The sequence below is a fragment of the Embiotoca jacksoni genome, unplaced genomic scaffold, assembly GCF_022577435.1.
Source record: "Embiotoca jacksoni isolate LCO1_2020_lvr unplaced genomic scaffold, fEmbJac1.0.p SCAF_9, whole genome shotgun sequence".
Lineage (NCBI taxonomy): Eukaryota > Metazoa > Chordata > Actinopteri > Embiotocidae > Embiotoca > Embiotoca jacksoni.
In genome coordinates this window covers 18,382,621-18,400,593 of record NW_027185447.1, presented here as the reverse complement: position 1 = coordinate 18,400,593, position 17,973 = coordinate 18,382,621, and the positions used below count along the sequence as shown (strand labels likewise).

At 39.0% G+C, this 17,973-nt stretch overlaps 1 protein-coding gene across 9 annotated transcripts in view; it reads left to right on the top strand.

Annotated features, from left to right (window-relative positions):
• LOC138192732 (rap1 GTPase-activating protein 1-like) overlaps positions 1 to 17,973 on the top strand; it is a 43,011-nt gene that overhangs the window by 23,079 nt on the left and 1,959 nt on the right. For 3 of the 9 annotated variants that reach the window (XM_069140331.1, XM_069140338.1, XM_069140339.1), the window contains 20 exons: positions 3,909 to 3,944; positions 5,087 to 5,134; positions 5,582 to 5,620; positions 5,770 to 5,961; positions 7,642 to 7,745; positions 8,217 to 8,295; positions 8,405 to 8,458; positions 9,035 to 9,118; positions 10,167 to 10,267; positions 10,441 to 10,570; positions 11,572 to 11,727; positions 11,812 to 11,883; positions 11,995 to 12,081; positions 12,184 to 12,324; positions 13,634 to 13,765; positions 16,175 to 16,284; positions 16,395 to 16,514; positions 16,675 to 16,810; positions 16,964 to 17,075; positions 17,687 to 17,766. In XM_069140331.1, the coding sequence (XP_068996432.1) occupies positions 3,909 to 3,944; positions 5,087 to 5,134; positions 5,582 to 5,620; positions 5,770 to 5,961; positions 7,642 to 7,745; positions 8,217 to 8,295; positions 8,405 to 8,458; positions 9,035 to 9,118; positions 10,167 to 10,267; positions 10,441 to 10,570; positions 11,572 to 11,727; positions 11,812 to 11,883; positions 11,995 to 12,081; positions 12,184 to 12,324; positions 13,634 to 13,765; positions 16,175 to 16,284; positions 16,395 to 16,514; positions 16,675 to 16,810; positions 16,964 to 17,075; positions 17,687 to 17,766 (2,013 nt within the window). Of the gene's footprint in view, positions 1 to 3,908; positions 3,945 to 5,086; positions 5,135 to 5,581; positions 5,621 to 5,769; positions 5,962 to 7,641; positions 7,746 to 8,216; positions 8,296 to 8,404; positions 8,459 to 9,034; positions 9,119 to 10,166; positions 10,268 to 10,440; positions 10,571 to 11,571; positions 11,728 to 11,811; positions 11,884 to 11,994; positions 12,082 to 12,183; positions 12,325 to 13,633; positions 13,766 to 15,112; positions 15,191 to 16,174; positions 16,285 to 16,394; positions 16,515 to 16,674; positions 16,811 to 16,963; positions 17,076 to 17,686; positions 17,767 to 17,973 lie in introns of all 9 variants that reach the window. The other 6 variants (XM_069140340.1, XM_069140332.1, XM_069140336.1 and 3 more) reach the window with 6 other exon arrangements.

Below are 17,973 nucleotides of genomic sequence, written 5' to 3'. Positions count from 1 at the left end.
AAGTCTGATTCCATCAAAGCAAACAAATTGCAGCCTGTCTGAGCAGTTGTCATTTCGAAATCAAAAGATAACCAACTTTGCCCCCACCACATCCCTGATACACAACAAAATTGGAATGCTAATAATATTTTATCACTTAGTATGGGGTTTCAATAGTTACCTGAGAAGTGACAGAATTTTATTTCAGTTTTAGTTGAAAATGATCAACCATTTTGACAGGCTTCTTATAAAGCTGAGCAGAAATGAGCTGATTTCTGCTCTTCCAAAATGTTTTTATTTTGCTTGCAGTACATTTTCTGCCATATATTTTTTTATGACTTCACTCAGGTAAGTCTCATTTGTCTTCATGAATCAGCTCTGCTAGACCTATTATTTTTTTTTTTTTATTTCAGAGGAAAACGTTTGAGGACAGACTAATTGGCTGTTGTCTTTAAAGGGCAAACAGTGAAAAATTATTTTGGTGGAAATTGTTTTAATAAATCTGTTTTGTCAACAAATGCATCTTGCTGTGAGAATCTTTAAACTTACCTTCTGGCATGTTTAGTTACTATAGATGACGGATTTGACTGAAAGACCTGCCGGGTGTATTTTGAGAACTACTGCAGCTCTGTGGTTCTTAAAAGTGGCTTCAGTCTCACTCATATCGGATTGGTTTCATAAGGTCTCTTCGAAATGGGCTTACACCTCTCCCAATCTGACTTAATCTGAGGGAGAGAGCCGAGGGAGAGGGAAGAGAAAGGGATTAAGAATGAAAGAATTTGGAGGTTGGGTTGTTTAACAGTCACTCCTGATCCCTGCAGCACGCTCCATCTGTAGGTGCTTCCGACTTGCTGTTAGTCAAACACAAGGAGAATATATTTAAACCTTCTGTTTGTCTACAAATTTGTACGACATGTGAGCCGAATACAGCTACTTAAGACACTACTGTAGGTACTCCAAATGTGGCTTGTAGTGTTTACCTCATTTTTCTGCACATCCTGGAGGAGAAACGGCAGAAAAGAAATGCTTTACATTTGAATTTGAAATAGTTCGCTTCCTGTTTGATTTGGAAACTAGGAAAAGTTACCATCAGTGGAGGATATTGAGGGACAGCGTGGTAATGTTGTGGTGGTACTGTACAACAAGAGCTTAGTGGGGCAAGACTCAGAGGAGCGTATCACTTTAATCAGAGCCCTACCAAAACCAGGTCAATCTGCAATTAACCCCACCATGTCTTATGGTCACTGCCTAATTCAGACTATACTGCTAGACTGCCATGTTAATAATCATGCAACTTTCTAAGAGATGTAACACAAAGCCATCATCCTTTTCAGAGTTCAAAGTTCCCTATCACAAGTTAATTAAAACATTTAAAGAGAAGACAATTCTCAGAAGCTAACAATTCAGTGCTGAACCAAATAGATGTAATAGGTAGGTAGGTAGGTAGGTATATAATAGTGCAATTTAAAGCAACAGTGTAAATAAACTTGAGACAAAAACACGTTCCTTTTCCTGATTTCCATGCAAACTCTGTTTCTCAACTGTTACACCAGTCAGACTGAATTCCCAAAGATCTCAATGAATCTGAGATGTCAAGAAAATTCAAAACAACCCCAAATTAGCTGGAACAAAAATGCAGAACCAAGAGCCAGACATGCTTTGCATCAAAGAAAAAATAACAAAATGAAATCCTGGATCTGTCTAATATTCTCATGGATCTGGTCAAAGTTTTAATGAGCTCTGTGAAAAAAGCAGAGTTGCAAATCTAGAGGAGAGAGGGGGTCTTGCACATTTAATTAGACTCTTGTAATAATGACGATCCTATCAGCTCGTTTAATGAAAGGACTCAGCTCTAACATGTGCGCTGTGCATTAGCCCGGCTCCCTGGGGATCCCCTCAACTCCTCCACTCCGGTCGTTTCTGCAAACATATTTATAAACATAATGACATGTTGGTTTTTTTTCTCAGAAGATTGGTCTCCCCTTGGTCTCCACTGCAGTTTGCATGGTTTTCTATATTGCTTTTTAAACATTATTTCTTCCTTTACTCCAATTTTTCCACATTAATTTGTTCATAGATCATCCTATAGTTTTTAATATAATTTTTACTCCTTTTATATTTGGGGGATAATGGGACTGCCCATTGATCCTCTGTAAACAGGACATTGGTTGTGACAGTTTTCCATTAGATTAGGAAAGCTGGACTCCACCTTTAGCCATCAGCCCAAGTCTTGATACAGTGGTGATAAAAACAGAGGTGGATGATATGTGATTCGGATTTCTTCCTGCAATGCTGCAGAGAGAAAGAGAGAGTGACAAGGGAGGATCAGCAGAAGACAAGACACATAGTGGGACACAGTCATCTTTGAGAGAGTGAGGCAGCTATGGAGAGTTTAATCCAAACTTGTTGAAGTCAGGGAACTTGAAACATCTTTGAAGTGGCAGGACTCATTTTTAAGGAGAATTTAAAATGGCTAAAAATCCTGACAACTACTACAATTCTCAAATGGTGACGAAGACACACTGGAAGCCACGCAGACATGTGAGTAGATTTACTTTATGAACATGCTGATGAGAAAACATAACTAGATGGTAAACAAGACAGACTTCAAATTGATATTAGGGTTACAAATGTGAAATCAATCAGTTCATATTACAAGTCGTTGTTAATTGAACTGATGAGCTGAAGAAATATGTTTACATTGGAAAAAAAAACTTTTTGTGCTTTAATTAAGAACAGATAACATCTGATAAAATTTGGTTTAAAGTCAGTTTCATGGCTTATGCAGTTTTTGTTTCAGGCCAAAGATAATACAAGTATGTGGCTCAATACTACAGCTCTTCTTATTCTAATCTTTGGTTAAAGCCGGGGTTATTTACTTTCAGGGTTTGTGGCAGACTATTGTTTGCACATGGTGGAGGACTTTACTCATACTCACACTGAAAGCTATGACACAATTGCTCTGTACACATAGTATTTGACGATGTCAGGTTTTACTGGCTAAACCTTTCAGCATTCACTTAACTGCTATTAACTGTTCTTGGGTATCTAAGAACAATACCCAACAGCTGCGGTTGGGGTTAGATGAGTCTGGTTTACATGGAAAAGTCAGTTTGTCAGACATGACTTTGTAATAGTGTGACAAACCACAGAGGAGAGGCAAGATCACATTCTACAATGAGGTAAAATGCTGATTAAAATACATATGGATCTGGACTTTGGCAGTTTTGAAAATTACACAAACAGCGGACAGGAAATGTGTGCTCTACCAACATTACAACACCTACTGCACTGTACTGCACTGTTTTCCTGAATGAAAACTTTCATTGTTTCACAGAAATGTTTAAGCAATTAATCTTAATGTTCTTTAACAGCTGAAAACAGACATGTCAAACATCGTTTTATCAGCTTTATACTTAATGATGTCTGATTTTATGAAAGATTTCAGACTCCCCTCAGGAGTCTGTTACAGAAAATGTTGCATTGACACATTAGGGTCTCAGAGTCCATTACTGTATCAATATACAGCGTGTTCCCATATGTTCTATATCTGTGATTGCAAACAAGTCTGTTTAGGTTCCTGTTTTAGGAGATTTACCACAGTTTGTTTATAACAGCTCTAATATAATTAGGGTCAAATTGAGCCCAAACATAAGGAACCCAGTTTTGTAGAGTAGAAAAACATACTGTACATTTGTTTTTGTGTAATGACTCTTGGCATAAGATTATTTTGAATGCTTTACCCATATATATCAGTGATGTCTGAGACCCCAACAATGTGAAAGTTATTGTCACAGGGATTTAATGTGATGCTGCTCCAAACAAAGTGTTAAAATCAGATAAACTTAAACTAACCTCAGTAGAAATCAACTCACCTATGCACTCAACAATTGAACTCAAAACATTTCATCTCACTCTCCTCTCTCCAGACCACAGATTTTTTTGAAATGATTGAAAAGATGCAGGTAAGATGTCGATGTATTGAACTTTGTATTTTGTCTCGGCTCACTACGCTGTACTCACCAAGTAACTAACCAGCCGGTGTGTCTCTTCCTCATTCTGCAGCACTTTGCCCTCCTCGTCTACAACACTCATTATCTTTCTGTACATGAAATGGATATTGAGTGTGGTGGTTTCAGAGGAGAGTTGTCAGAGCAGTATGTTTTTCTCCGTGTCTCTGTTAACATTGTGGTTCAAACACTGGCTGACAGCACTGTAAGCTTATTATCTCACCTCAAAAGCTATCTTCTGGTTTCCGATGGCTATGGAAGGGTGTTTCATTATTTGCAATGCCACAAATGCAGTAATAGGATAAGAGTTTTATGATGGAGATATCAAAACGTATTATGTTTTTTGGCGCATGTGTATTAGCAATTTGTGCATTAGCGAAGGAGCACACATTAGTCATCGTTTTCAGAAGTATTAAATTAATTGCAGTCAGAAGAGCTTTAAGTGGCCTCAATATCTTTCAAGTCTGGCAGTGTGTTTTGGCATAACTAAATACTCTAAAAATACATTTTTCTCTTAAGCATGGGGCGTGATGCAGAACTGTCTTGTCCACAGTCTGATAATGTATTGAGGAGACGTATCGTCTTCTCTGATGGGAGGCACCATCACCCAGCACTGACTTTGTATCACTGCACCTCCTTCTCTGCATCGACCTTTCTCACTCTCTTTTCACACATCCGATCATACACACCTCAGGTGCAATGGGGATATCAGTGTAGGAGTGTCACTCGGCTCTGCATCTTTTTAATGTCAAGGATACCATTTCCACAGTTTTGCAGTGTGTTTAACAGACTTTTCTGTCACTCCCAAATGTCTGCTCTTTAGCAACTGTCTCTCAGTATCCTCTGTGTATGCAATGTATATCTTTTTATTTAATTTATTTTTATTTTTTTAATCTTTCCCTCTTTACTTTGCTTTATTGCCTGCTGCAAATCTCTTGGGCAAATTGCATTACTATATAATGACTAATCCTTTTCTCACAGTTTTTGTTGCTGTTAAGATCTTGATTATTACACTGCTGCTATTTTTGTGGATTTTTTTTTAATGCTGTGGTATGTTGATAATTCTCCCTCTGCTATCTGACCCTCGCCTATAACAGGGCAACAGGATGGATGAGCAGCGATGCACCTTTCCTCCACCACTCAAGGTACAACTCTTCATGTACATTTTCATTCCCACGGTGCCGTCATTGAGCACGACTGCTGCACCGTATCTTGCTCTGACACACAGGGAGATTACTTCAGCACACAGTCGCAGTTTTATTCATAATGCGGTGAAATGCACGCTTACCTTACAAGAGTTATTTAGGATTAAAAACCATCTCTAATGCTATGCTCTGGAGACTGAAATGATGACAATGAATTTTTACAGACGATAATGTGATGATGCATTTTAAACCATCAATGTGCCAAATAACGGCAATGCTTTGATCCAGACATACATTGATTCCTATGTGATTGCTAAACAGATTTCCATTGCATAACAATTACGCAATTCCTCTGAAGCAGTGTCCTTTGGGATTATGGAATTGGACATGGTAGTTATTTTTGTTGTTTGATGAGGAAAACAAACAATTTTCTCTGTTTTGTTCCAGACTGAGGAGGACTATATTCCATACCCAAGTGTCCATGAGGTACAAAGATATGTTGCAGTAACTCCTTTTATCATTAGTGCCTGTTTATTGCTGAGAATTCACTTTAGATTTATCCTTTTCTAGGAAATAATTTTTACAATTACACACTTCTCTGTATCAGCCCTTTGCTATTTTACGTTTTAAAACAGGTGTTGGGGAGAAAAAGCCCCTTTCCTCTCATCCTCCTGCCGCAGTTTGGGGGCTACTGGATTGAAGGGACTAACCACGAGCTGAGTGAGACCGTGGACATGGAGCAGCTGCAGCCACTGTCCCCAAACACTCGCACCAAGCTGGAATGTAACACAACAGCTACGATCTTCAGGAAACACTTCCTGGGCAAGGTTTGTGAACAACAGACAGAAATCCCTCCTGTTCAGTTTCATTTTACACTCAATCATAATGTCATTCACTAAATGTGTTAATACAAGGGTAATGTGAGCAAACTCAAACATGCCTTTTATAAAAACACAATTATTAAAATTAAAGCAACGCAAATGAAACAAACAAGAACATTAATTAAAAGAGAAAAAATTAGTGATTGGCATCCATTTCTTAACACATAATAATCTTTTAATGTCATTAAAAAGTTGAGTTGTATATGTTTCATAATGAAAGTGCTTCCACCATCCTCTTTCATGTACATGTACGTTTTCTTAAATTTGATGTGTTACATGGTTTGAGTTTTCCCCATTATGTATATTTCAAGAATGCCTCAGCATGATTTCTGAAGCCATAATTTAATTTCAGTGTCAAAGAAAACATTTAAGGGTAACTTTATGGGATTTTCTAAATTTGTCTTGGACTCAAAAAGTCCAAAACCAACATTGAGTTGACATGTGACACTGTGTGACATGTGTTTTCATTACAAAAAAAAAAAACAAAAAAAAAAAGGGGGGAGAGGGGGGAGGAACATACTTTCAAACTATAAACTGTTACTTTGCAGAAACTGCAGTTCACAGTCTGTCGACCTATTTCTGAATAAACTAGAGCCTCAATATCAAGCTAAATCGAATACATGAACTTTTGCACAGACAATATTTGTTAGCAAGATCAGTTTCTTTGTTGATTCTGTTTTTTTCTGACTATAAAATAGCCAAAGTTATCTTTAAAATTGTAAGTAAATCTATATCAGTTTTAAAATGAATTTTTGTTGCTTTCTATACAACATTATACTTCCAAAACAAGTGCGTCTAATAGTTTTAATTTCAATAGTTATTTCTGCCCGGTATGTCTCTAACACTGGGCAATGCTAAAACAATGACCTCTCCAACATCTCAAAGTCACTGCTAAATTACACTTACTTGATGATGTAATTAAATTGTGCATCTGTATTTTTAATGTTTCCTCCCTAGAAACTGTATATGTGTTATTTCATGATGTACATTTCTCTCCCATTGCTGATTAGTGAAGTGTATTCTTTGATTTGCTCCCCCTCACAGCTTGTACCTTTTCCTGTCTTATTTAATTTTTGATATTAATAAGGTCATAGTTTTTCCCATGTGCAATTTTATGGTTGAAATTACACAATTAAATGTAATGATAGGAACATTACATAATTATGCGTCATACTGATACAGTCGGATACATTTTTTTAAGGGATTTCTTCTTTCAGAGTGATATTACTGAAGTCATAATGAATGCTCTCATTAACAGCTTCCTTCCTTCTCAAATGAGTCTCATTACTCTAACAGAATATTTCACAGTCATTTTTACTTGTTCATTATAGTAATAAAATGAGGAAGAAAGAGGCAAATCCCATAAGAGTAAACCACTAACAGCAAACAGCCTCATGGTTTGGCATCTCATACACTATTGCTAATGAAGATGCATTAGACTTTGCCACCTGTTCTCACACAGACACACATAATATGAAAAAATTTGATCCGCATGTGGTAGAGAAGCGGGAGAGAACAGTGCTCAGATTAAGAAGGTATTAACCGGAGAACATTCACATGTGTCATGCACATGTGTGTCTGTTTATGACAGATACTAATGGCGGTTTCCTTTTACTGTGCCCCCAGGAACATTTTAATTACTATTCAGTGGACAGTGCTCTTGGACATCTGGTGTTCTCCCTAAAATACGACGTTATTGGTGACCAGGAACATCTCCGGCTAATGCTCAGGTAACGCTCATTATGCATACATGGTTAAGTACAATTTTGCTTCATTTTCAGTCTGTGTGGTGCACATCAGCATCTGAAGTGATGAATGTGTAGGCTTAAACAAAATGTCACCTCCTTAATGATCAACAACAGATCGATGTAAAAGAAAAACTAAATTTTTTTTAATCCATGAAAATGCCCAGTGTTGACTGGATTAACACATCCTGCCCGGGTGTTATCGTAAGAGTCATAAAGCTCAAGAGTGTCAACAGCAGTGTCATTTCCACAGCAGAGTAACAGATGGACTATTTAGGCCAGCAAGTGGGTGGGGATGGAGGGAGGGAAGGGGAAAAAGCAAAGAGAGGCGAGGGTGGGGAAGTTTGATGATGGTCCACATCAGATCATTTCTTTCCCATCTGATAGTTTCTGAGAAATGTTGCATCACGTTTTATGGCTTTAAGACCACGCTGATTGTTTTATAACTTTCACCAGGACCAAGCTGAAAACCTGCCACGATGTGATCCCTATTTCCTGTCTGACAGAGTTTCCCAATGTGGTCCAAATGGCCAAGGTGAGAAGAGATCTTTTTTTTTTTCTTTAAGCAGAGATTGATGACAGTGACAGCTTATGAGCACATTCTCACACTTTTTCCCTCTTTTTTAAAAAAAACAAAAAACAAGCTTGTCTGTGAAGAGGTCAACGTGGACCGATTTTTCCCCGTCCTTTATCCAAAAGTAAGATCTGGTTTGTATAGTTGCTGCTTCTTTATGTGTTCTTCCAAGTCCCAAACACATGACAATTTAAAGGAAAGCGCCAAACCTTTTAACATCAATTTTAAAACAATAGTCTGATGTCCAAAAGAAACAATTTTTTTAAATTTTATATTTAAAACACCAGATGCAATAAGTCCTCATTGTCTTCAGGAAGACTTTTGAATACTTCTTTAAGAACAGGAATGTGGATTTTATTACCTGTCACTCACATTGGAAGCACATTGGCAAGAAATCTCTTAATTACCGGTATAAACAGGAAAAGTAATTACAGAGAAAGAAATCTGTTTAAGTGTTCTTTTGGGGCATCTGACAATGTTTTTTTTCTTAGATTGTCTTTCTTTGAAAATTTGTGTGCAGTTTTACCTTTATTTATTAGCATCAGGGGGGTGTTTAAAAAGGATATAACATGCAACAAAGGCCCTGAATGTGGCGATTAGCTGTCCGCCAATAGACACACCATGATTCATGTTTTAAGACAGACTTGAAAATTGTTTGCACATATTTTAATATTTACCGTTAAATCTATAATTTTCACAGGCTTCAAGACTTATCGTCACCTTCGATGAACATGTGATAAGCAACAATTTCAAGTTTGGAGTCATCTATCAAAAATTTGGACAGGTAAGCAATGAACTCTGGCTGGAAGCTGGTGAACAGGCGGTGCAGTAGAAGCGCATGCATCCTTTCTATTCACCGTCCAAGAACAATGAGCGTGTCCTGTACATTGTAATTTCCGATTTTCGCGGGGAAGCTGATTACGCTCAGTCCTTTTCAGTCTTAATTATGGCTTTCATTCCAGCCCAGTCATTGTGGCTGTCTTCAGCACACCCTCTCGTCTGAGGCAATCACAGCCCTTTTGTTTACTACGTGGAGGACAGGTGACAGAAGAGCTATTGTATGTTTTTTCTGAGGGCACTTGTACCTTTAAATGGAGACCTCTCCTCAAACCTACGGAAATGTATATATTGTTAAATACTGTACATGGTAAATAACCAAAGGGGCCATCTCACAAAGACGGTGAAGACCTTCTGCTAATCCTTTTACACATTTCTTTTCAGGAAAGGGTGCCAGGAGGAGAAAGGCATGATGGTTAAGTAGGCATATTGCATAAGAGAAACAAATCATGAATACTCAATGAGAAATAGAGGCTTCCTCTCAGGCACTGTTCCTATGTTTTTGTTTTTGAGGCAAGCTTTTTGTTCACTTCACCACTGTAGTTACTGACAATAGATAATCAACTGTCCACTACAGTTAGTCATAAGCACAAGCTTTCCTAAAGCCTGTGTTTTAATGTACCATTATTTATATTTCTGTAATTGATCGAAGCCACTTCTGTTGTGTCGAATGCAAATGTGGTGTATTCGAAAAACAGTCCAAAAACCCATCAGATACACACTCTCTTGCTTCCAGTTATTGACTCTGTAATGACCTGCTGCAACACACCTTACATAAAACACTCTTTGTGCCACTGCTCACACTCCAGTAAGAGCCTCCACTCTTCCTCTCAGACATTGTCCTTCATGATTCTTTATTTGTGATGCCGACATGAGGTGTGTTATTATGGGACCATACAGCAGTCACACAAACCATTCTTAGTATTTTGTACTTGAAGCTGCTGAAATCATTTGCTCCTCCAAGCTTTGATACGTAGTTTTTGTTCTGCTTACAGACTTCAGAGGAAGAGCTGTTTGGCAACAGTGAAGAGAGTCCAGCCTTTGTAGAATTCCTGGAGTTTCTGGGAGAGAAAATTGAGCTGCACGACTTTAAAGGGTATGGACCTAAAATGTGGGTTTTAAGGCACTAAATATATATGCCACCATACATTTCATAACATGATGCCAGCTACAATTTACATCAAATCAGACTAGCTTCAGGAATGACAGTCATGGTACTGCAGTGATGTTGGAGAATATCCTGTTAGACATGGTTCTGTGTGCTTGCAGTTTCCGCGGAGGGTTAGACGTGACTCACGAGCAGACCGGCACAGAGTCTGTCTACTGCAACTACCGCAACAAAGAGGTCATGTTTCATGTGTCCACAAAGCTGCCTTACACAGACGGGGACACCCAGCAGGTACTGTAATACCAGGCCAACACACCTTCCATGATTCATAGTGAACAGTGAGACATGTTTCCACCTGGGTATCGTAGTGCCACGTTCTGCATGTACATCCATGTTGTGACATAAAACTGCAGAGCCGACCTGAAAAAAACACAGTGGTAGTAAATGTGTATCACTTCAAATTTATGCCTTTTTGTCTGTATATGAGAGCAACACTCCTCCCTCGCAGTGATTTAAAGCTGAGATGCAGCGCTGCATCGCTACGCCCAGCCAAGTCCTGCTCCTCTGCGTATTTCACACAAACACTGATTAATTAGCGCAAGCTCACACACCATTTGTTATTATGTGTTGCACAAACACGGATGAGACCATGTCTATATGTTTAGTCTCCCTTGCAGTAGTGGGTGTTAACATATGGGCCAGTTCAACGAGGCAGTTATCAGGGGAAGCAGCGCTCCCTGGTGGTGTTTCACATATTCACGTTATCAGCTGGGAGAAGGAAGAAGAAAGAATAATCCCTTATTCGTAATTTTTTTATGATTTCTGTAGTCTACATTCTGTACAAATCAAAGATATTTGTCTTATATGAAAAGCAGTGTTCAGTTGATCTTTATTCATATATATCTTATTTAACACAAATACAGTGATAACTACTAATTCTTGTTACACTACCTATCATTAGGTCCACATGTTTGATTATATTGTTAATCCTCAATCTATCACTGGTGTAAAAGGAGTATAAGATAGTCTTAGAATCAGGTTAGGCTTTGACAGCAATTTGTGGAAATGCCAACAATAGGGCTTCTTTATTGTTTTTCAAATTTAATCCCAGGGAGCATTAAATATGTCTTACAATAATGGCTCTCTGAAACCAGCAGATAACCAAATAACATTCATATGTTTCTTCCCATGCTATGCATCAGTCTCCTTTCATTCTGACATTTCTGTCATATTTCACATCCCTTTATCCAAAAATTATATTTTCAAGTTGCTATGGTGCTGTTGTGTTGCAGTTGCAGAGAAAAAGGCACATAGGAAATGACATTGTGGCCATCGTATTCCAAGAAGAAAATACCCCATTTGTACCAGACATGATTGCCTCCAACTTTCTCCATGGTTACGTTGTGGTTCAAGTGGTCAACTGCTGCTCTGACAATGTCCTCTACAAGGTAATCTATTTCTCCGCTTCATCTTCTTTACATTGTTTCCGGTGGAAAACAGTGATTATTCTTCATCTCACTCTTACTGCCTAGGTGTCAGTGACAGCACGGGATGATGTACCTTTCTTTGGTCCCGCCCTCCCAAACCCAGCCATCTTTAAAAAAGTACGAGAAATAACAATCTGTAGACCTGAACAGCTTGGCAGTGTATTTTTTCCTCATTGGTCATCTTTTAGTTTCCAACAGGATGTGTTGTCTCTGCTCCTCTCTTTGCAGGGCCCTGAATTCCATGAATTCCTTTTTACTAAGCTAATCAATGCAGAGTATGCCTGCTACAAAGCTGAGAAATTTGCCAAATTAGAGGTGCGTTGTTGGAAAAACTATTAAAAAAACTTTCTGTCATTTTGCATCCCAGGTCAGAGCCATAGAAATGATCATTTGTTTGTTTTTGTGTGCGTGTTTAAGGAACGAACAAGGTCTGCCTTGCTAGAGACCCTTTATGAGGAGCTCCATGTGAATAGCCAGGCCATAATGGGTATTGGAGGAGAGGACGACAAACTTGAAAACGGGAGTGCAGGCGGAGGAGGCTTCTTTGAGTCCTTCAAGGTAACTGGAGAGGCAGCAGCAGAGGCTGCACGGGGCTGCAAACTGACAGCTGCACTTCCTGGAACGTTCTGAAAGAAAAAGCCTCAAGACATTAAAACCTTTATGCTTAAACAAAGTTTTGTTCATGAAAAATGTAATTCAGTGTTTTACTTATGATAACACTATGAAGGGAACAGTTATTTACAAAATTTTAATTCAAGCTTATTAGTTTAGCATATAGATTTGGAAAAAGGAGGAAACAGCTAACCTGGTGCAGAGCCAGACAATTTCTTCAAATATATATATATTTTTTTACCATTATCTATCATTTCTACCTTTATGTAATGTGTTAATTAACTTTAGAGCTGCCAGTAGGCAGATTGTTATCTACTCTTGGTCAGCCCCTTGTCTCTAGTCTTTATGCTGAGCTCAGATAACCCACTCCTGGCTTTAACTTCATATAGCAGACAGATTTGAGAGTGATAGTTATTTTATTTTTTTTATCTACGTTTCAGCAGTAAAACAAATTAGGGTTATTTCTCAAATGCAAAATATGAAATCAAGTGTTATTTCAAGACTGTAAATATCAGTTTTAGTTCACAGACACAGTATAAAAGTGGCAACTACAGTCAGTAACTTTTTGTTTACGTGCTATCAGATGTGTCTTATGTAAGAGGATGACTTCTCTCTGGCACTGTTTCAGGATTATTCTTTCCTTTATTCAAACTAGGCTGTAAGAGCATTATCGCTCTCCCTCAATCTGTATTACTCTGAATGAAGAGAAGCTCTGCACCACTTTTTTGCTTCCCAGCTTTTCTTCCTCATGCTTCCGAGCTGTTTTGTGCTGCTGTGCTTTCTGCATGCTTCAGTGCCACTGCTATTTTTGGTATATGATTCTGTCATCTTCGTATGTTTTGATGTGAGAGGGAATGGATAGATTTATTTCGCCACCAGATGCTTCCGCCGCGCCACTTTGTTCCATACCTGCAAAGAGGTGCACCTGGCTTTAAACTTCTTCTGGCTGTGTGCAAACTAGGTGTGGTCAGACATCTGCGAGCCACTTGGCCCCTTCTACTTCCTCTCTTTTCTCATACCACCTACCTAAACATAATGACTCATCTGAACCCCCGCTCCAGGCACTAAAGTTTAGCAATGTTCTCTGTCGCTTCCTTGTCTGTCAGGATTAGCATCAGGCCAGTGCTCTCTGCCTGTAGTGGTCAGGGACAGCCCGAGGCTCCTCTCGGCCTGTAACGCCATCCAGTGATAAAGATGGGGTCGCCGGGGTCAGCGCCATCTTAATGTATGACCTCCTCCTCGTCTCTCTCTGTAGCGAGTGATCCGCAGCAGGAGCCAGTCTATGGATGCCATGGGTCTTACTTTCAAGAAGCTGCACACAGTCTCCACTAGCCTGAGCGGCACCTTTAACCACAACCCCGCAGAGAGCCCCAAATTCCCAGGGATAGTAAGTACAGAGCCACTCCTCCTGGTCCTAAGTTAGGCGAGCCTCGCTGCTTCTGCCTCCCCCAGCAGCTCTGCTAGACTTCATGCCCCCCTCTCTCTCACTTGCCTGCTGCACTAACTTCTCACAGAGAGGCCGCGCACTCGGCCAAGAGGAGCTTTTCTGCCTGGGTTTTAAACCTGACCCTCACATTGCTATAGTTGCACACTGTCTGCCACCACAGGACGGAGTGACTGGACACTCACGGAACTGAATATGTGTAGGACACGAGGTTAAAGCTCATTATATTTTACTTATGTTCAAGTTTTATTTTTAAATCTCCATGCATCTGCATTGTTCATGAGTGCTCACTTCAATTCTAGTTCTCTTTGTAGGAATGTGTGTGTGATTGTGTATGTGCGTGTGTGTGCATGCTCGCTAAAGCTTGTGGACTTTTGTTGATAATCCCACATCACCTTTTGAATGTGATCATGAACAAACTAATATTTATGTCATCAGGTGGAAACCTTGTAAATTTGCAGTGTCATCTTTGTGGCATTTTTGAGTTTAAATCATTGATTTTGAAACACTATCAAAAGCTGAGTGTTGCATTTCTTTCCAAACCATTTTTCAGTTAAAAGTACAGAAAAACATGTCAGTCCCGTAATTTGTAGTTACAAGGTCTTCACTCGATAATAATATGCTTATGTTTGCTTGTCTGTTAGATACACAGCATATTTGGGTAGGCTGTGAGAAATTGTTTATTCTTTAATGTGTGTGGAAGTAAAAATCACAATTACTTTATTTTCTCTGTTATACACTAAATAGGATTTTTTTTTTCCCCCCTTGTATATTGGAAACAGACATCCTCAGTACAAAAATATTGTATTTCTAGATCACATGTCTGATTGCTTTCAAAACTAACCTTATTTATAACTAACATGCTTTATTAATTAGTATGATTGAAGCTTGCTTTTTGCCCATAACCAGGTGTTGCTGTAAAACCTAATGTATAACATGCTGTTCTGTTTGTCCTCCTCTGCTGTTTTTATCTCCTCTTCATCCTCTTCCTCACAGGTGTATGGCTCACATACCTGTTTCATAATTTCTCTCTCCCATTCAGCTGCCTCTGTTGCACACATGGAGCCAAAATGTCTCTCCTTGTATTCTGCAGTTAACATGTGCTTTTGTATTTTGTTTGAACAACATAACTTACTGCATGAAATCTCATACATATTTGTAAATATCTCATGTTTTCTCCCCCCCTCCAACCCTCCTCTCTTTCATCATCTGCCATCACCACTCCCTCTCTCCCTCTCACGTATTCTCTCTCTCTCTCACGTATTCTCTCTCTCTCCCTGTGTGGCTCAGTCATTGCTTGTCCCAGGCAAAAGTCCCAGTAAATATGGACGCCGAGGCAGTGCCATAGGGATAGGAACAGTAGAAGAGGTTCATGTCTAATTTTAACTACTCTCTAACTGCATGCTTCCCCCCCTTTGTTTCTTTATTTGTCTGAATGGCTCCAATACATCACAGCCAAACACGGTCCTCTGTACATTTCAGCTTACTATAATGTGTAGTATACAGTGTCAACTACAGACAGAAGGCCTCTACAAACATAGATATTCCCACTTCACATTTTACAGTGAATTAAAAGTCTTCCAAATTTTACATAGATAACCATATTTATATTAGTATTAAAAGATAAGCAGCACTATGATGTGAGTAATAGTTGAACTTTTAAATTTGGCTCCCTGCAGACTAATATTGTAGTATCTCTCCTGCTCTATCTTCTTTATTGCACAATGTGTTCAATTTCTATAGTCTTATGTGATTACTTTATATTTTAATTCCAGTGGGCTTAATTCTCTATATGTTTAAAAATGCTGAATATTAATGATTTAAACCCCCTTACAAAAAAAAATCATTAAAAAATAATCCACCCACCTGCTCTTTGAAGCCACACTGAATAAAAGCCTTTTTCAAGTTCTTATTTTGAGAGCTTGAAAAGGGAGATTGAATGAGCAAAGCAGTTGCTGAGGAAGCATATTTAGTCGTAGGCTCCGGGGCCTTTAAACCTATCTTTCATCTCCCGCCTTAGCGTGCTCTGCTCTGGCTGAAAGGCTGCCGCCACGGCTTGTCATTAAACTGCTAAGTGCATTTTTTTACTTTTTTTTTTTCATCATAGTAACAACTTGAATATTGCAGCGTTACTCTTCAGCTTGGTAATTCGGGGTTGATGAATTTTTGAAAAGCAGTTTCTAAATGAATGCAATACAAATGACCATTAAAATGGTCAAAATAACCGTTAACTCCCTTCACTAGTAAATTAATAGATCGATAAACTCTTGAGATTATTCAATCAAGCAAAATCCAAGATATTAGAAGTATTTTGAGTTTGACCCTGGCTGTTTTTCCTGTTCTCCTTGGCAGTCTTTGATAATTCCGGGAAAAAGCCCAACCAGGAAGAAATCTGGTCCTTTCAGCTCCAGGCGAAGTAGTGCCATCGGTATTGAAAACATTCAGGAGGTCCATGAGAAGAGGTGAGAGGAGTATTTTCCCACACATGCCACATGTTCTACCAATAATAACTTTATATTATAGGTGGCTTTTTTTTGTGCTGATTTTTAATACTATTTAACGTCTCATATAGCAGTAGAGATACCTCCCCAAATACTCAGAAGACCCCTGACAGCGGCCACGTCTCTCAAGACCCCAAATCTGACAACTCGTCCAATCAGAGCTCACCTGAGGCGCTCACCACCAAGAACAGGTGTGTATAATATGTAGGCCACTACCACATCACAGGGATAAGGATCTTATTATTGGACACACCGTGCATCGCCATATACCTGTGTTTGCTGGGAATGTTGTATCACATAAGATAAAAATCAGGTTTGTCTGTACTGGGGAGTGGTTAACCCAGGTTGTAGTGCTTATCTCGTTAGCAGGGCCCCATCCATCCCTGAGGGTCACGACCTCTCCCGGTCCTCCTCCAACGCCAGCAGCTTCGCCAGCGTGGTGGAGGAGAATGAGACAGAGCCCATAGAGGACTATGACACAGGCATGGTAAGTAATATATCCAGCATGTGTACTGCACATGTGTATCTGTGAGAAAGCAAGACAAGCTTTTTGCAGTTATCACATGCATCTATTGGTATTTGTCTTTAGCTCTAATGTCCATGTATATTTTCCTCGTGTCTCCTTCTGTACACTACCCAGGAGAGTCTGTCGTCTGCGGGGACGCCACACAAGCGAGAATCTCTCACCTGCAGCACGTGGCTGGAGGACAGCCTCAGTAGTACCAGTACAACCAGTCGTGGGAACTCCTCAGGTGAGAGAGGTGTAGATCAGAGAACTCAAAGAATAAGTAAACAAAGGTTATACTGTCGTTCTATTTGAGGGCTGTATTTTATAATGAAGAGGATATTAATGAGACTTTCAGAGAAGGCAGAAAAAGATAGTGTACAGTAGATGGACATTTTTCTGATGAACCACAGAGAAAAAGATGTGATTAATTCAATTTTAGCAGTATTCCTGTGGTTGTTCCAACATTATAAGGAATTATGATGAGTAATGCAATGTCTGGAGGCTATTACAAAAAAGACAAGCCTTAATTTCTTTCTTTTAAGCTGCATGCACAGTGACATGCAGATGATAATACTATTTACAAAATACAACATTGTTTATACATTAAATATATAAAACCATTAATATCAAACATTTAATATTACAACTATCTTTTCAGTATATTCTTTCATCTTAGCTTTTCAATATGTAAAAGAATTGAATATACATTTCTCAATAAAAAGCAACAAATGATAGTCTTTCTACTAAATTTTTCTCTTTTATTACTTAATATTTCTAGATAACCCGACCTACTTTCTAAATCAGGTTGCGGTGGACATGCAGACTGGTTTAACACACTGCTAACTTGTCCTTCAGGGCCTGGTAAACCTGACCGAGGGAAGGGGACAGACGTCCGTATTAAACTGGAACGATCACACGATCATCAGCCCTCATCAGTGAGTCGACCTCATCCTGTTCTAATCTGAAATATTCGACCATCAAATCTTTATTGTCGCTCTGCATGTTTTTTTTCTCTAAATGTATTAGTTTACCCAGGTATTAAAACGTTCCATCCTCTACAGACTACTTCACACAAAATAGGTTCTGCACTGATGCTGTGGAACACGACAATACAGTTTCTGCTTGACTGCCTGTAGTGCTGC